At 43.4% G+C, this 16,970-nt stretch overlaps 2 protein-coding genes across 3 annotated transcripts in view; both read right to left on the reverse strand.

Moving 5' to 3' along the window:
* Positions 1 to 16,089, reverse strand: part of LOC138981836 (polycystin-1-like protein 1) — a 28,466-nt gene extending 12,377 nt beyond the window's left edge. Inside the window, exons 1-17 of one of the 2 annotated variants that reach the window (XM_070354936.1) lie at positions 15,768 to 16,089; positions 15,270 to 15,468; positions 14,970 to 15,053; positions 14,312 to 14,519; positions 10,019 to 10,128; positions 9,319 to 9,428; positions 8,650 to 8,756; positions 8,023 to 8,196; positions 6,629 to 6,748; positions 5,704 to 6,076; positions 4,799 to 4,918; positions 4,232 to 4,352; positions 3,171 to 3,255; positions 2,732 to 2,893; positions 1,122 to 1,240; positions 598 to 708; positions 22 to 139 (exon numbers count right to left, since the gene is read on the reverse strand). In XM_070354936.1, coding sequence (XP_070211037.1) covers positions 22 to 139; positions 598 to 708; positions 1,122 to 1,240; positions 2,732 to 2,893; positions 3,171 to 3,255; positions 4,232 to 4,352; positions 4,799 to 4,918; positions 5,704 to 6,076; positions 6,629 to 6,748; positions 8,023 to 8,196; positions 8,650 to 8,756; positions 9,319 to 9,428; positions 10,019 to 10,128; positions 14,312 to 14,476 — 1,995 coding nt within the window. In that variant the 5' untranslated portion in view covers positions 14,477 to 14,519; positions 14,970 to 15,053; positions 15,270 to 15,468; positions 15,768 to 16,089. The remainder of the gene's footprint in view (positions 1 to 21; positions 140 to 597; positions 709 to 1,121; positions 1,241 to 2,731; positions 2,894 to 3,170; positions 3,256 to 4,231; positions 4,353 to 4,798; positions 4,919 to 5,703; positions 6,077 to 6,628; positions 6,749 to 8,022; positions 8,197 to 8,649; positions 8,757 to 9,318; positions 9,429 to 10,018; positions 10,129 to 14,311; positions 14,520 to 14,969; positions 15,054 to 15,269; positions 15,469 to 15,767) is intronic. The other variant, XM_070354935.1, reaches the window with a different exon arrangement.
* Positions 14,497 to 16,970, reverse strand: part of LOC138983078 (polycystin-1-like protein 1) — a gene marked incomplete in the record, with an annotated part of 82,619 nt that continues 80,145 nt past the window's right edge. The window contains 4 exon segments of the mRNA XM_070356484.1: positions 14,497 to 14,519; positions 14,998 to 15,053; positions 15,270 to 15,468; positions 15,768 to 15,868. Of these exon segments, the coding sequence (XP_070212585.1) occupies positions 14,497 to 14,519; positions 14,998 to 15,053; positions 15,270 to 15,468; positions 15,768 to 15,868 (379 nt within the window).

Raw genomic sequence — 16,970 nt, forward strand, 5'->3', positions numbered from 1 at the left:
ATAGAAGCAGACAATGTGTACCTTCATGAGGAGACCATGTGAGATGTTGGTGCCATACAGTGAGTCCAGCAGAGATCCCTGGGCCCAGCGGTGCCAGTCAGGGATGTCAGTTATCTCGTGAAACGACTGAGGTCCACCCCTGGAAGCAGAAACAGCACTTGATCAGGAATGTTACTTTGCTATGTTCCAGTATTGTCACAACTTTTTTTGAGATCGACCGCGGTACATGTGTTTCGTCCATAAAAAAACTTTCAAGACTGTAGGTGTGTCAACTCTTACAGAACAATATCAGGTCACAGGCTAAAGTGTCGTGTGTGTGTGTGTGTGTGTGTGTGTGTTTTTGTGTGCGTGTGCTTGCCTCTGTGCATGTCTGTGTGTGTGTGTGTGTGCCTGCGTGCGTAGTGCATACACATGTGTATATGTAGGTATGAGCGCAACAGAGAACTATTTCATCTAAAGTTAACAAGCAAAAAAAAAATATCCAAACACTCGAGATATCCAGTTTATGAGGAATTGAGTATTCCTGTTTTAGTGTTCCTTAATTTTCACTTAGCCCAACAAAATGTTTGAATTAGACAATAAAAATGAGCGTCCCACCTGAGGAGAATGGCGTCCATTGACTGTTTGAGCATAAAGTGAGGGGACAGGTCCTTGCCGTAAGCCATCACACACACCAGGGTGAACATCACAGTGAACACCACCGCTTCCCTGCAACACAGATACTGAAATAAGCAAAACAGCTAAACCCCTCTCTCTCTCTCTCGTGAAGAGGAGACAGGTGTGCTTAGAAGGAAAACAGAGGATAGCTTCTATGCTGCAGAAGCTTTTTTTTCCCTCTCTTTTTATGTACCTTTCACAGCTTCACTCTTTCTCTCTCTCTGTTTCCTGCTTCTCAATTTTTTCCTTCAGAGAAGTTGGCAGCAAAGCATCACCATTATAAACTGTTTGTGTGGAGGTCTTCATTAATTGAGCTGAAAGTTGGCTTCACATAGACTTTGCCAAAGCATCGTGCAGCAAGCTTCATGAAAACAACTTCGCGAAGTTGACTTCGCCCAATTAATATTAGGCTTTAACATCTCAAAACTTGTTACATTCCTTTCTGGTCTGCTGTTCAAACTGACCTGAGAAAGTTGGCTGCGTTCTTCTCCTTCATCAGCTTTTTCCTGGACTCATGCAGGAACTTTTCCTGTGGCGGTCTGGAGAACCTCAAGTACCTGGATCTCTGTCGTGCCTTCACTCCCTGTAGACAGACACACACATTGCTTTATATGGCAATATCAACAAACACATTGCTGTACGATGGAACCCCCCTTTTACCCCCCCCCCCCCCCCCCCCCCCCACAATCCCAATTTAAGACTCACTCCTTTTACTCATTGTCTCCCAGGTACGGATATATCCGTACCCACTCATATGGCTCTATCCGACTTAGTATGGATATATCTGCTCAGACTGTTAGCTTCAGTCGCTACCTGTAACGTCCATCTAACGCCTGCATTCCAGTGTGTTGATACAACACAGTTACTACAATTCCGAGTGACCTGCTGCAGCACAGCTGGTCTCGGCTAAAAAAAACTTGGTCAACATAGGTGGGGTAGAAAGTGTTAAGACTTTTTGTTCATAACCTCTATAAATTGACCCCCATTTTAAAACTACTGCCTTTTTAAGACCTGATTTCTCAGATTCTTTGGAGGTCTTAAAAGGGGGGTTCCACTGTATATGGTAATATCAACAAACACATTGCTATACATAGTTACCGTACTTTCCGGGTCATAAGGCGCGACTTTTTTCCTCGAGTTCGACCCCTGCGTCTTGTATAACAAAGCGTCTAATCCATGTATGAAATACGAAAAAAATCAAAGAGACCGCATGAGTACCAGTCAAACAACTTGTGATAATGCATGTTTCAGCTACAAGGTACTGCCCTGGCCAAGTTTCCTCGAGCTCTCAAGCCACCCAGCTATCACAATGGACCTGCCTTTGATCTCGCCTCACACACAGAGCACACATATTTCCACTCTGTTAAACTCGGTCACTGACCGGTCACTGACCCCGGTGCAGGAAGTGTTTCCTCTCTCAGATATGACAGGGGAACCACCTCTCATGGCAAAAACGGGGTCATTTCCACTCTGTATTCTTCCTTTGATGTGCGGCTTATTTTCATTCTTCGACCGTTTGTTACCGGTATACTTTTTCAATTTTGGTGCGCCCTATCGGCCCCCTGCGCCCAATGGGTGACTGGATTACAATTTTTGTTAAAAAGAAGGGGGTGCGCCTTATGCGCTGTAGCGCCTTGTCACCCGGAAAGTACGGTATAGTCTTTTATGTTCATTTGTTTGTGTATTATATTTCTCTATACATATGCCATAAACAGCTCTCACTATAGTAAGTAAAGAAGAAATTAAAATCAAAAGACAGTGAAGGTCTTAAACTCACTAGCATGCACACGTACACATATGCACTCACTCTCTCTCTCTCTCTGTCTGTCTCTCCCTCTCTCTGTCTCTCTCTCTCTCAAACCAGTTTCATTGACCATCAACCTCAATCAGGGAGAATTTTCAGTCGCTATCGAGTTTCAATTGTTGCCACGAAAAAAAGAAGAAAAATAAACATATCCAAAAACTTTAACCATGTGCTCACAAAGCCTCACACAAGAAAGCAACATGTAATAATCCATATATGACACACTCTATCCAGCAACAGAAAGTAAGACAAAAGGAAAGAGTGGCTTACCCTTTCCAGCTCGGTGCTTTCGTCAGAGTTTTCCAGGATCTGTTTCTGCTGGCTGTGCCAGGCGGTGATTCCATCCTGCATCTGACTGTGCTGACAGCAGTGGTCGAACACTGCCGGGTTGTTACGATTCCTCACTGCCAGGTACACCACCGTCACGATGATCTGTGTTCAAAAGTCAGAACATTTGTCAAAATGTGCAAAAAACAGTGGGACAATTTAAGATTTCCTTCTTCATATGGTATTTCTCTACACATTTCTGCACATGCAGACCGTTTCATCCTAGGACAAACAAAGATCCAAGTTTCTGCCATGGCAATCTGAGGATAACCTTATTCCTGATTCGAAGTTAACTATTTGTATTAAAGAGCACAAAAAAAAGATAAAAAAACGAAAACTCAAAATGTAAAAGTATCTTCAGTAGCCACTGAAGCATACCTACCCAGAAAGGTTGAGCAAAGAAGATGCAGATCATGAAGCTGAAGTAGAGAGACTGCAACCAGAACATGCTCTTGGTGGGGCCAAACCTGTCAACAAGCAACACACACAGGTCATCTCACTGCATCATTGGCACATTGACGCTATAGTGGAACCCCTCTCCCTCTTTTAAGACCCCCAAATTAAGACTCCCTCCTTTTTAAGACCCTAATTTTAAAACTCCCTCCTTTTTAAGACCCCCAATTAAAGACTCCCTCCTTTTTAAGACCCCCAAATTAAGACTCCCTCTTTTAAGACCCCCAAATTAAGACTCCCTCCTTTTTAAGACCCCCAAATTAAGACTCCCTCCTTTTTAAGACCCCCAAATTAAGACTCCCTCCTTTTTAAGACCCCCAAACTAAGACTCCCTCCTTTTTAAGACCCCCAAACTAAGACTCCCTCCTTTTTAAGACCCCCAAATTAAGACTCCCTCCTTTTTAAGACCCCCAAATTAAGACTCCCTCCCTTTAAGACCCCCAAATAAAGACTCCCTCCCTTTTAAGACCCTGTTTTCTCAGATATTCTGTTCATATCTTCTGTAAATGCATCCCCATGTCAATTAAGACCCCCACCTGTTTCTTTTAGGTCTTAAAAAGGGGGTTCCACTGTATTTATATTCTAGCTGCAACATTAGTTGGAGCTACTTTTAATAGGTAAAAACTGCTTATACCTCACATACCACTACTGTGAATCCATACCTCCACAAATCTGGTCTTAAAAAGGAGGGAGTCTTAAAATGGGTGGGTCTTAAAAGGGGGTTCCACTGTGGCAGTAAATGTACCACCATCACACTGCAAGAAACCATAAAATTAAATTGGTCTATGTAGAATATGTTGACTGTGGTACTAACACAGTAACAGTGAACAAAACACAAAACACACATTTAGTACACAGAACACAAAACACACATTTAGTACACAGAACACCATCCAACACTGACCTAAACCCATAGAGAATGGTGATGGTGGCGCTGACAGTATATAGAACACAACACACACAGTACACAGAACAGGATGCAACACTGACCGGAATCCATAGAGAATGGTGACGGTGGCGCTGACAGTGCAGATGACGATGCACAGTGTCCATGCGATGTAGCGACACCAGGCTGGGAGACAGATATGATGTCCACCACCATCCTCTTCACCTAAAACAAACACAGGCTTCATATGAGGACAGAATAAAGATAAGAATATAAGGTATCATATAGTCCCATGAGGTTACCCCCATGGAAGTTCGGACTGCTTTTTAACACTTGGGAAAGCAAGATGTCATATATTACAGCGCTTCCAATTTTTTCTCGTTTTCCCTGCATGCGTTTGCTTGTTTCCAAGCCCTGACACTTTCGCTGTGAACTTAGGGATCTTTATCATGTGCATGCGTGCACACAGGGGTTGTTTGGACACTGAGGAGAGTCTGCACAAATTTGACTTTGGAAAATAAATCCCTTTTAACATGGGGGTCGAACCCACGCCGACAGCAACAAACTGGTTTCAAAGCCACTGCCAACTGAGCTATCTCCTCTCCCAATCGTTGCAATACAAACTTTACTGTGTAATTACTTCAGCAGCACACATCACAACCACCACTTACCACTGTGTGAGGGCCTGCTCTCAGAGCTGCTCTCCGAGGTCAGCTTCACCCGGTGACGTTCCGCTGTGGCCTGGCTGACCGCATCCTCAAAGCCACTGGACGCCTGGTCAGTCTCTTCATCTGTCAACGACAATCATATGTCAGAGAAGAAACTCTCAATTGTAGAAGATTGTTTGACCCATCACAATGACAAAGACAAATGCACAAAGGATCACAACGGCATTCTCACAGTCAAAGGAAAGAGATAGGAAAGAGCGTGGGATATTGTAATAAATTGTAATGGGGCCTATGACCCCATGTGTGCATGACCCCATGTGTGCAAAGTGCCAAAGATTGATCACCTTTTTTGGAAGGGAGGGGGGATATCATCACGCTCATAAGATAATTGCTTTTGTCAATTTTTTAGTGTTTCGAGAAAAACGTTTTCTGTTTCTGAACAATCTGCCTATATCTTATTCTAGTAATGAGTTGCAAACTGCGTATCTCGAGCGGTTGACAGCGGAATAAGCGAGAGTTAAAAGGCTGGCAGCAACGTTTTCAATCAGCACAACTGCATAACAACCCCAAAAAGCTTTTGCACACCATACAAGTGTTCATGTATGAAAGCAGCAGCATCTGCTGAAAAGTGCCTAACTCAAAAACGAGAACGGCAGTTTTGCTAACGTATCCGTGACAATGATTTACGATAGTCTGAGAGTTTGTACTCTCTAACACATGACAGGTACCCTTCCAGTAGCTTCCCCTGTAGTCTCACTGCAGAAATGCCTAACACTGAGTTGGGTATTTTTCTTATGAGCGTGACGATATTCAGTGTGAAGTTTACACAATATCAACAAGGCCGAATGCGAAAGCTGGGTGCTGAGTGAAAAATGAGAGCGTTACACAGGAACCAAACAACCACTGACCTGCAAGCAGCGTGTGCTGTACAGGCTGAGTAGGGTAGGGCTGGGTGGACGGCTGAACGTTGGTCTTGACGCTGACCGCCGACGACCGGGTGGACTGCTGGCGCTTGACCCACTGGCGCTGGGCCCAGTCCTGGATGGACTGCCAGTTAAGGATGGACTGGTCAAGCAGGGAGTACGTCGTTATGGTCTGTGTGGACTCTGTGGTGTCCGGCGGGGCGCTGTCTGCCCGCTGGTTGACCGGCGCTGGGGTTATGTCGGTGTCAGGGGTGCAGGGAGTGCTGGGGGAGTGAGTGGTGGTAGTGGTGGTGGTGGTGGTGATGATGTGCATTCTTTTGCTGATGTGGGCTCTGTGCTCACAGGCAGACTGCCTCACCTGCACAATCAAGCATCAGTTTAACTTTACCTTTATTTTAAGACTTACTCCTTTTTAAGACCTGCTTTTTGAAGATATTTGGAGGTCTAGGGCTGTCTTTAATTCAGCACAAAATTGACTTCACAAAATCTTTGTGCCAAAGATTCAGTGACAAAGCTTCATGCAGTAAGTTTTGTGAAGTAGACTTATTTTAAGGCTTTAAAATATAAGTATGATTGAAATCTAAAAACAAATAGACTGCCAACATTTCAAAATTCAGAATTAAAAAAAAGCCATTACATTCACTGATCTGGTCCTTCAAGTGAACAGAGAGACAAACACTTGTAATACAGAAAATAAACTTATCTGACAACTTGCCCTGAAGCTCGCTCAGAATTAGACACAAACGAGACAATCTGGACAATTTGTCGGATAACTTTATTTTCAGTTATATAAGTGTTTGTCTGTCTGTCTGTCCACTAAAAAGACTGGGTCGAAGATCAGTGACTGTAACGTTTTGTTTTGTCATAAATTAGAAGTATGATTGTACAACACAAGTGTAAGGTGTCCTACCCGACTGCGCCTGAAGAGGAAGGTGAGGAAGAGATACAAGGGGAAGACAACTGCACAACAGATGGCACCCACCGCCAGACTGCGCCACGACACATCTAGCAGTCCAAACTCACCACGACGCTGAAAAGGAAACAAAATAACCCCATGTAAGCTGGAACACTGGGGCACATTCAACACCTGCTCCTCCACAAGCAAACTTTTGGGGGGTAAACTGACAGACATCCAACAGACCATTTTATATTCTTAAACAAGAAGGGCAAAGCCCATACGACTCACATGCTTTACACATTTTTCCTACCAAAATACATGTGACTTTGACCCAAGGTCAAGGTCATCCTAGGTCATGCAACACAAAGCTGTTAATTCAAGACATAGGAAGTACAATGGTGCTTATTGGCTCTTTCTACCATGAGATATGGTCACTTTTAGTGGTTCACTACCTTATTTTGGTCACATTTTATAAGGGTCAAAGTGACCTTGACCTTGATCATATGTGACCAAATGTGTCTCATGATGAAAGCATAACATGTGCCCCACATAATTTTTAAGTTTGAAACAGTTATCTTCCATAGTTCAGGGTCAAGGTCACTTCAAAATATGTATACAATCCAACTTTGAAGAGCTCCTGTGACCTTGACCTTGAAGCAAGGTAAACCAAACTGGTATCAAAAGATGGGGCTTACTTTGCCCTATATATCATATATAGGTGAGGTATTCAATCTCAAAAACTTCAGAGAAAATGGGAAAAATGGGAAAAATAGCTGTTTTTTAGGCAACATTTATGGCCCCTGCGACCTTGACCTTGAAGCAAGGTCAAGATGCTATGTATGTTTTTTGGGGCCTTGTCATCATACACCATCTTGCCAAATTTGGTACTGATAGACTGAATAGTGTCCAAGAAATATCCAACGTTAAAGTTTTCCGGACGGACGGACGACTCGGGTGAGTACATAGACTCACTTTTGCTTCGCATGTGAGTCAAAAACAATACATCGGCACCCCTATGAACTTCCAGATATCGTTGTGAAAATAAACGTCGCGTGTTAATGTGTTAGGTGCGAGAAGACTGGCTTTACATTTCATTTTATCATTTTCAAATAAGCGGGTGCTTCACGGCTAACAAGGCGCGCTACAGCATAATAACATCTTTACACACTGTCAAACAAGAACAGATACATAAAAGTTGACAACCCCCCCCCCCTCCCCCCCCATTAAGCCCCCCAAATGTAAAACTTCCCCCCCTTTTAAGACATTGCTTTCCAAGATTTTCTAATTATAATCTCTGTAATTTTACCTCCATTTTAAGACTCCATCCTTTTTAAGACCTGATCTTCGCAGATTTTTGGAGGTCTTAAAAGGGGGGTTCCACACAGTGGTGTGTTTGAACATCTCACCTGTTCAGGCTGTCTCTTGTACCAGACTGCGTTGAGGGCCATGTAGGCCATGAGGAGGGTCAGACAACAGGTGAGGCGCTGAGCGCGTGTGAAGATGGAGTGAGCGGGGCGTGTGAACACCGAGCCCCAGGCGTGGAAGTCGGCCATGTACTGCCGACTCTTAATCACGAAGATCTGAAACAGGCAAGTACAAACACCATGTTGAATGAACTGGCTAACCCACGATGAGTGAAATTAGTTACAGACAAGTCACACTGCACTGAAATTCACTAAAATTAAAAAACAAACAAAACAACTAAAAACAACAATCCTGAAACACAATCAACTTATGTGCACTGACTTTTTTGCATGATGACAAAAATTTAAAAAAAACACACCTGCAGCATACCAAATAAACGACTAATGCAGGACTAGAAAGACTTGATGCAAGACGTTTTAGATCATTCCTTGAAAACTTGGATCCAGTCTCTTTAGTCTCTTGACTCAGCATAACGGTATATTGTTAATAGTGCCGTATGTGCAATTCATCATTCTGGGTGCAGGGGGCATACACAATGAAGTTATTTCCCAAAAATCTTTAACGGTTGAAAAGTAATACCCAGCAGAAGTTTGCAAAGATAGACGTACCTGCATGAAAGAGACGGCGTTGTCAAGGGCAACCAGTTCCCGCTCCACTCGCCCGTCCCCCTCGTCCACCGCAAACCACTTGTCACACAGAAAGTACTGCACCTTGCCTGGTACACACACACACACAAAATATATTCTGTGTTATGCACCTGATCAAAAACACAAACTTTGATGGTTTTTTTAAAATTGTTTCTAGAGATGTAATTGAAAGTGTTGCACCTTTCCTTGTTCTCAGGACATCTTTTCTTTTTTTAAGACTGTACTACATCAATAATCTTTGCCTCTCTTCTTTATTCCATGCTTCCCTCTCAATTCTTCAATTGTTTTTTAGTTAGCCTGCTATGTTGATGCTTCCTTCAACTCTCATCCCCCCCCCTCCCCCCTGTACAAAAATACAATGAGAAGAAAAACAGAAGAAAGAAGCTAAAGTAGTCAAGAATCTTGAAACCATCTACACTCAGTTTTGCTTCAACGCATTACTTTCTTACTGTTAATGTGATTGAGACAATAGACAATGTTCAGAAATAACTCATGTCAGGTTTTTAAGGATTGTTATCGTGCCTCGATATTTCCAAGAGTATTTTCCTCTTTCACAACACAAACAAACACAGTAGAGCTATTTCCGGAATTTGCCTTAATTACAGGTGAACACACACAGGTGAGACATACCTGCGTTGAGATCCCTGACCAGCACCTGCGTGAGGAACCATCGCGGCGAGGTGCCGGCGTTGTCGTGCCATAGCTGTACCTTGCTGATACGACCGAGACTGTCCGGCAACCTGCGTGCAATAGACACAAGTGGTCAAAAGGTTTTAAGATCTGAGAATCAAAGGGAAGTAAGGGCTCTAGTGACTAAATGCATACGGCATGTGCACTGTGGAGCCAATCTCCAGGCACCTGAGAGAACAACAATTATTAAAATAAACTAGCAACTTTCGTTTTAAAAAAATAAAAATAAATAAAAAACCTCATGAAACGTGATCGGGAGGTCGTGGGTTCGAACCCCGGCCAGGTCATACCCAAGACTTTAAAATTGGCAATCTAGTGGCTGCTCCGCCTGGCGTCTGGCATTATGGGGTTAATGCTAGGACTGGTTGGTCCGGTGTCAGAATAATGTGACTGGGTGAGACATGAAGCCTGTGCCGCGACTTTTGTCTTGTGTGTGGCGCACGTTATATGTCAAAGCAGCACAGCCCTGATATGGCCCTTCGTGGTCGGCTGGGCGTTAAGCAAACAAACAAACAAATTATACGAAAACGACCATTGTTATTTTCCATGATTAATTTTACATTACCATGGTTCTTGCTAGAGCTGTCACCATTCTGCAATTTAACACACAGCAAAACATGAGTGAGAAACAACAACTTACGTGATCAAGAATCTGTCTCGAGAGCTTCGATCAAACATGGGTCTGTCGTCTTCACTGATGAGTTCCCTCGTCTCTGACATGCCCAGCTCTCCGTGAAGAATGATGCTGACCTGTACACAAAGCAAACCATCCATGAGTTGAAACATTCAGGGCATGCTCTGACTAACCTTGTCACAGTCCGTGACAGAAAAAGCTGTGCATACTATGTGATATTTTGTCAAGGAACTTTAACACCCCTGTTACCTGTAGTTTTGGTGTGTGTTGTAAGAATAGGTGACAGGCGGGTGGGTTTCCTCGTGTTCTTGTTATTCACGTGGTATTCGGTTTTCTCTATTGGGTGGGAAGGTGTTGAGGTGTTGGCTTTTAACCTAGTCGTGGCAGTTTACACCAGTATTTGGTCGTAGCCGGATGTGTTACAGGGGCCGTGTTTCATAAGCCGTTGGGCGAGTGTAAAGTTTGCGTTTAGAAGACCAGTACAGTCTTTGTATAATTTTGCTTAAAGGTATATATAGTTCTCTATTTGCAGTATGCTATAGTTCGTTCTGTTTACTTGTTCTTGTCAGTCCTTTTTGAGTAGAGTTATGGCTCGCCATTTTTGTTAGAGCCAAACAGCGAATTTGTTGTAAAAATGTGCAACATTTTTTTGGATACTTTTGGAACGGAGCTTTTCCGTGTATTGATTTGTATTATAATTGTAATGTGGTTATGGCAGGAAGTAGGGTTAGGTTGTAATAAGCCATAAATTATGTGAAACCTATGGATACCGAGTTTCTTTCCAGGCTTTATATTTTGGCCACCCCGGTAGAGTATACCGTGCCTGTCTGGGAGCTAGGCGATGCCGTGATGAAACGTTACTGGTTGTGTTGGAGCCATGGGCTGTACCGGGAAGGAGGGATCCAGCGGGTAGGGGGTTCCATTCCCCTGCATTGAGAACTGTCACTGCAGCGGAACTGTTGTTATGTGCTGAAAGGCACGAGTTTTTTTGACGGTTACTTATCTGTAATTCTGTGTTGTCTTTGTGTACTACGTCCACGAACTTGAGAGATTTTTGCATTTGTATTTGATTTAAACTACTCACTTATCGCCCCCCCCCCCCCCCCCCCCCCCGGCGCAAATCAAGAGCACACGATAATCCCAAAGAAATGACACTCCTCTTTCTCTCCCTCTTATTACTTACAGTTATACTCACACACCTGCGCGCGCACACACTCACATACACCTGACACACACGCAATCACTCTCGTGCGCACATACATCACACATAGCCAAGTCATGTATTGATTTGGGCAAATAACGAGGGCAGTTTATTCAAGAGAATACCATCTGACAATGAGAGATATCATTGTGCAGTGATAAGTCCCATAAGTCCACAACAAAAAACAACAAACATTTGGTTACACTAACAACAAACACAAGGAGCCCTCACTCAAAAATTTAACACCGTGAATAATGATTACATAACAAGGTTCGAGTCGCTTCATGCACAACCTCACTTCAAGTGAAGGCACAAACAGGCATGCATTTGCCTCAAATTTAAAAACATCATGCAACGGATTGCTAACAAAATACAACGGTGGATGCCGGGGGTGGATGGGGGGTAAGAAATAGTTGGCATATGCCCGCTGCGCCGCGCTGGTAAGGACTGACCACAATGTGTTGCTCTCCTGTTCTTATAGACCCCCGCTGATGCATCACACGTGCAAGCCCCCCGGCAACATGGACATTGCGGCTGGGCTCTTCTCCTTGACTTTCACAAGTCCTCCTCTCCCCTCTCTTTCTAATTACGGGCCTAAGTGTTGATATCCTGCTTTACTACCCTCTCTTCCCTACCTGCCAACACTGATCCCTTTAGGCCTACCTCAAGTATCTAACATCCTCCTCCTCCACCCGCGGCTAATCTGTCTCGTTTAAATAGAGTTTATCTGACGCTGTCCGCTCTATCTAAACTCACACGTGTATTTGTATTCATGAGTGAGAGAGTTTAGTTAAAGAGCGAATGAGTTAGTGAGTGCGTTTTGGGAAGCAGAGTTAAGTGATATAATGTTTTGTTTAACCCTTAGGCTGGTTGCAGCGACATATGTCACGCAACTTTACGTATACTGTCACCTGGTTGTCACGACATATGTCGCGATACTGGCTCACTCTGTTTGGTCGGTTCGGATAACCTCCCATGGATGCGAAAACCTATATGACCGTTTTTCTTTATTTTTCTTTCTGTTAATTCACCAGTGGCTATGTAACATGTATTACAGAATTGCACCAGTGTAAGGGTTAATATTGTGATTAAAATGAGTCTGTTAAGTTTGTGTTTGCCTAGGTCTGCACCTAGTATGGATGGTGGCACGTTTGCATGAGCTTGTGTGCGTGACAAATGGGGGCTCATCTGGGAATCTAGCACTTGTTGCTATTACTCTCATTCACCCTGACCTAGGCAAGTGTTTGCAAACCACGTTTGTGTTCTTGTGATTTGGTGTTTGATGTAATTTGATGTGCATTATTCAGGAACATGTGAACCTGATTTTTTATTTTTTGAAATGTTCGTAGTTCTTTAGCAGTTGAGTTAGTAATACCGAGTGAGCTACGCAGTAAAGTCGTGAGTTTAGCTCATGATCCGACCGTAGCCGGTCGTAGAGGGGAGCGTGGTACCCAGTACAGAGTGCTGAAGTTATTTTTTTGGCCCGGTGTTCACGGCGACGTCCGCTGATTTTGTTCCTCTTTTGATGTCAATGAAAAGTAAAAAGTGTTGTTACATTCAGGGGTTGTGATAAATTCTGTTCGGCGTTGCAGATGTGATTATCAGCGCGTGCACTTTTTATAACTCCTACCCTGATGTCTACCTTTGCCTCCCGTTGTGCTTTATGCTCTAGTGCCTGTACTTCTAAATATGTCTGCTGCTTAGTACCCTCTTTTAACTAAAATTACCGTCTTGGCTTGTATCTCTATAACTTCTTGAGAGGAAATTACGACTTATACAAAACATGGAAAATCACTCGGATGAACAAATGGAGCCCATTCTTGAGGTTACTTTTCTGTGAAACTGTTTATCAAAAACATAACTAGAAAAGTGCGTAATAATTCAATGCAAATAATACGTACATAGCATACAATGTTATCCAAGTTACATACAAATATTATACAAAATCCCGGGTCACCTTTATAAGGCAATTATCAAAAGCGAATATACAAAAAGAATGAAGCCACATATTCTCCCATCCCCATGTAATCCTATTCTGAAGCAAGACTCTAAATGTCGAACTAGCTACTTTTTATCCAATGCAGGATCTTTTGGTGACTGACTGAGTAACTAAAGAAAAACGTCTAACACCTATTTAAATTCTTGGGCCTTTATGTGGAAGAACGGTTCTTCCCTACTGGAATATTCTAAGGATGGTCTAATACCTCTACTTTCTCTGATTTGACTTCAGTAAGAACCAGATGGTGAACCCCCATTCGTTACTGAAGTGATTTGTACCTCAAACCTACATTATGTTTTCCCCCATTTTTGAAGTACCATACGCAAAACAGACCGACACCCGAAGGAGCTTATCTGAATTTACGCAGGTCATCTAAAGTTTAACTCCCCACCTAACTAGCTATTTTAGGACCGCTCAGGAAAGCATCACCGGGTATGGATGACGTTGATCGGTTTAACATCGGAGCTGCGTCGAGAACTCCTGTTTTTCTGACGGTTAACTTATCTGTAATTCTGTGTTGTCTTTGTGTACTACGTCCACGAACTTGAGAGATTTTTGCATTTGTATTTGTATTTGTATTCGTAATCATGAGTGAGAGGGTTTAGTTAAAGGGCGAATGAGTTAGTGAGTGCATTTTGGGAAGTAGAGTTTAGTGATATGTTTTGTTAAATATTGTAACTAAAATGAGTCTGTTAAGTTTGTGTTTGCCTAGGTCTGCACCTAGTATGGATGGTGGCACGTTTGCGTGAGCTTGTGTGCGTGACACTCTAAATCAAAAGTCACTTCTTCATTCCTTATCGGAAGCACATTCTTCATTCTACAGAAAAAACATTCACAGTGCTGTAGGTAAATCGCCCCTTTTGCTGTGGAGCGTTAGCTTTGTGGTCGACCTGTGTCCAGAACCACTTCCTAATGCATGAATTTTCTTTCATTTCTTAATGCATGCATAGTTTTTATTCTATACTACCCGTCATAAAAACTAGTACAGATCTTTGTGATGAGGCTGTTGACATCTTGACATAAACGCATCTGCCAATTTTTTTTTTATTACAGGTAGTTTACAGAAAGCCAGCCATTCAGACTGCTGCAGACAAGTCACCTTTGCAGTGGAGGGTGTGCTCTGTGACAGGCCGGTATCTAGCACAACTTCGTAGATCTGGGAGTCGGTGATGTTGTTGTCGCTCAGACACACTAGTCCCCCCTTCTGTCGGTCATGGGCGTCCGCCCGCAACGCTATGACCAACAGGATGATGTAGATGACCATCACCACGGCAACCAGCACAATCACCACTGGGTTCTCGTGCAGACTGAAACACAAACATATCATTTTAAAAGCAGTCATGATCCTATGGCTGGATTAACTACATCCTCATTAGGATTGACACATATACAGAGAAAATGTTCCGAGTCATGACTAAACCCATGTTCTCATGCACAATGAAACACACAGATCATGAATGTGTGAAGTTAGTGAAAGCATGATGTATGTGTGTGTGTGTGTATGTGTGTGTGTGTGTGTGTGTGTGTGTGTGTGTGTGTGTGTGTGTGTGTGTGTGTGTGTGTGTGTGTGTGTGTGTGTGTGTGTGTGTGTGTGTGTGTGTTTGTGTGTGTTTGTGCATGTGTGACTGTGTTTGGGCGCGTGAGAATGTGTGTGTGTGTTTGTGCGTGCATGCATGCATGTGTGCATCCGTGCATGCATGTGTGAGTGTGCATGTGCAAGGTGGAGTGTGTACTGTACAAGAAAAGTGTATGAATACCTGAAAAAGTGTTCCACATGAGTGAAACTCAGATCATTGGGCACCAGCTCAAAGTGGCTACCAAACGCCGTCAGATGGTCACACCTGCATACAGGGAACCAAACAAACAAATATCATCATAAATGAAAGAAGCCGTGCTATGATAAAATGTCAGTTAGTTAACACACAACAGACACACACTCAAGTATTTTGTATTTAAGTCACAGTTGTTTGAGTTTTGAAAGAATTGTATATGAAAGCTGTTTCAGAGGCTTGCCAGGGAGACGACTGTCGGCATTGTTATCTTGCAGATTGCCTCACCTGCAGTGTGCGACAGTGGCAGTGGTTCTGGGCGAGACGCGACACCCCTGGTCGCTCCACACCGCTCTGGATGTGTTCCAGAAAACGCAGGATCCGAACCAGGCGCTGAGTGCGTACTGTCGCTGGACCACTTCTGTCTTGTGACGGCGCCCCGAGTTGAGGGACGTCTCCACCAAGCCCAGGTTGTACGTACCTGCACCTGTAGCAACCAGGTGAAAAGTCAGATTTGTGTCACTAGCTCATTCTTACTAATGACTAGGATTTTGAAGTGTGTTTGAATATTTGTGATGTAAAATGTCACACACCAGATTGGCATATCTTGATGTCAACCAAACATACAGACAAACATGTCTCTGTAAAAACTACATTCGCTCTTAACATGAATTAAACGTATTTTTAGATAATTCTATAGCTACTCTTGAAGGCCATAAATTACCTTGCCAAACTTTCCGTTTACTGACAAGCCCCACAGGACAAAATAAAAGCAAAGTCACTCACCATTCAGTGAGCCAGGTGAAATAAAGATGCGTAGTTCGTTCTGTTCTTTCTGGAAGTCCTGGCGGAAGATGCTGTGCTGGGGACGGGGTGGCCAGTGTTCACTGCAATTGAAACAAACAATTTTATTGAAGATGACAATGACAAGTCTTCATTTAATGAGGGTAAAAGACAGCGATGGTGCTAATATTTTTTGAAACTGGTACACAAACTTTTATGATGAAAACTATCCAGAAAAAAAAGGTAGGCTGGTCATTGGAACCAGTAAGCGTCCAACTCAGAGTACTGGTTTTGTTGTTTTACCAGCGAAAAAACCCCGGTAGTTCTAAAATGGAAAATTTCCTAAATAAATTATCATTTAATTAATATACTTACCCGAATCACATTAGCATTGAGTCACCTGAGATGCTTATCACTGAAAAACGCTTACCCGGCTAAAGAATTTAAAGGGAAGCAACCCCATCACCAAAACGAAAGTGAAAGTAGCTTTGGTAATGGGCCAGTACACCGGGAGTTACCTCCCATACGGGTGTATGCCACGTCACTTCCTCTAGGAACACGTGCCTATTATCATACGGCTTTAAAAAATCTTAAAACCATAAGCGGGGCAGGTGGGAGGGAATACAGTATGTGATTCGGGTAAGTATATTAATTAAATGATAATTTATTTAGGAAATTTTCCATTTAATATCATATTCTTACTCCGAATCACATTAGCAGATAACATCAACAAGGCGGTGGGCTAGAAATGAATCAAAACTCACCATCAAGTTCTGGACAGGAACTGGCCTGCTGCTATGAGCGCTGGAAGGCCTCTGGAGCCATCCTGTCGAAGAGCTGTGACGTCCCGAAGATAAAAGTTTATGAAAACATCTTCGGAACGCCAATACGCAGTTGTCAGCACCTCCTCTAGACGTCTGGAGCGCAGAACTGCCAGAGAGGATGCCCACGCCCTCGTTTCATGGGCTCGGGCCGAGTCAAGTGGCAAGGAGGGCATAACCCCCCCCCTCTTTGTGCGACTCCACTCATAAGCCTGCTTGATGAGCGAGGACACCCACCGGGCCAACGTTACCTTCGACAAATCTTTCTCGCGCCTAGTAAGGAGAGAGATAAACAACAACTTCTGAGAACTAGACCGAATCGGCTGAGTCCGGGCTAAGTACAGACGAAGTGCCCTCACAGGGCAATTGACCGAATCGGGGTCAA

Source organism: Littorina saxatilis, linkage group LG12 (assembly GCF_037325665.1).
Source record: "Littorina saxatilis isolate snail1 linkage group LG12, US_GU_Lsax_2.0, whole genome shotgun sequence".
Taxonomy (NCBI): Eukaryota; Metazoa; Mollusca; class Gastropoda; order Littorinimorpha; family Littorinidae; genus Littorina; species Littorina saxatilis.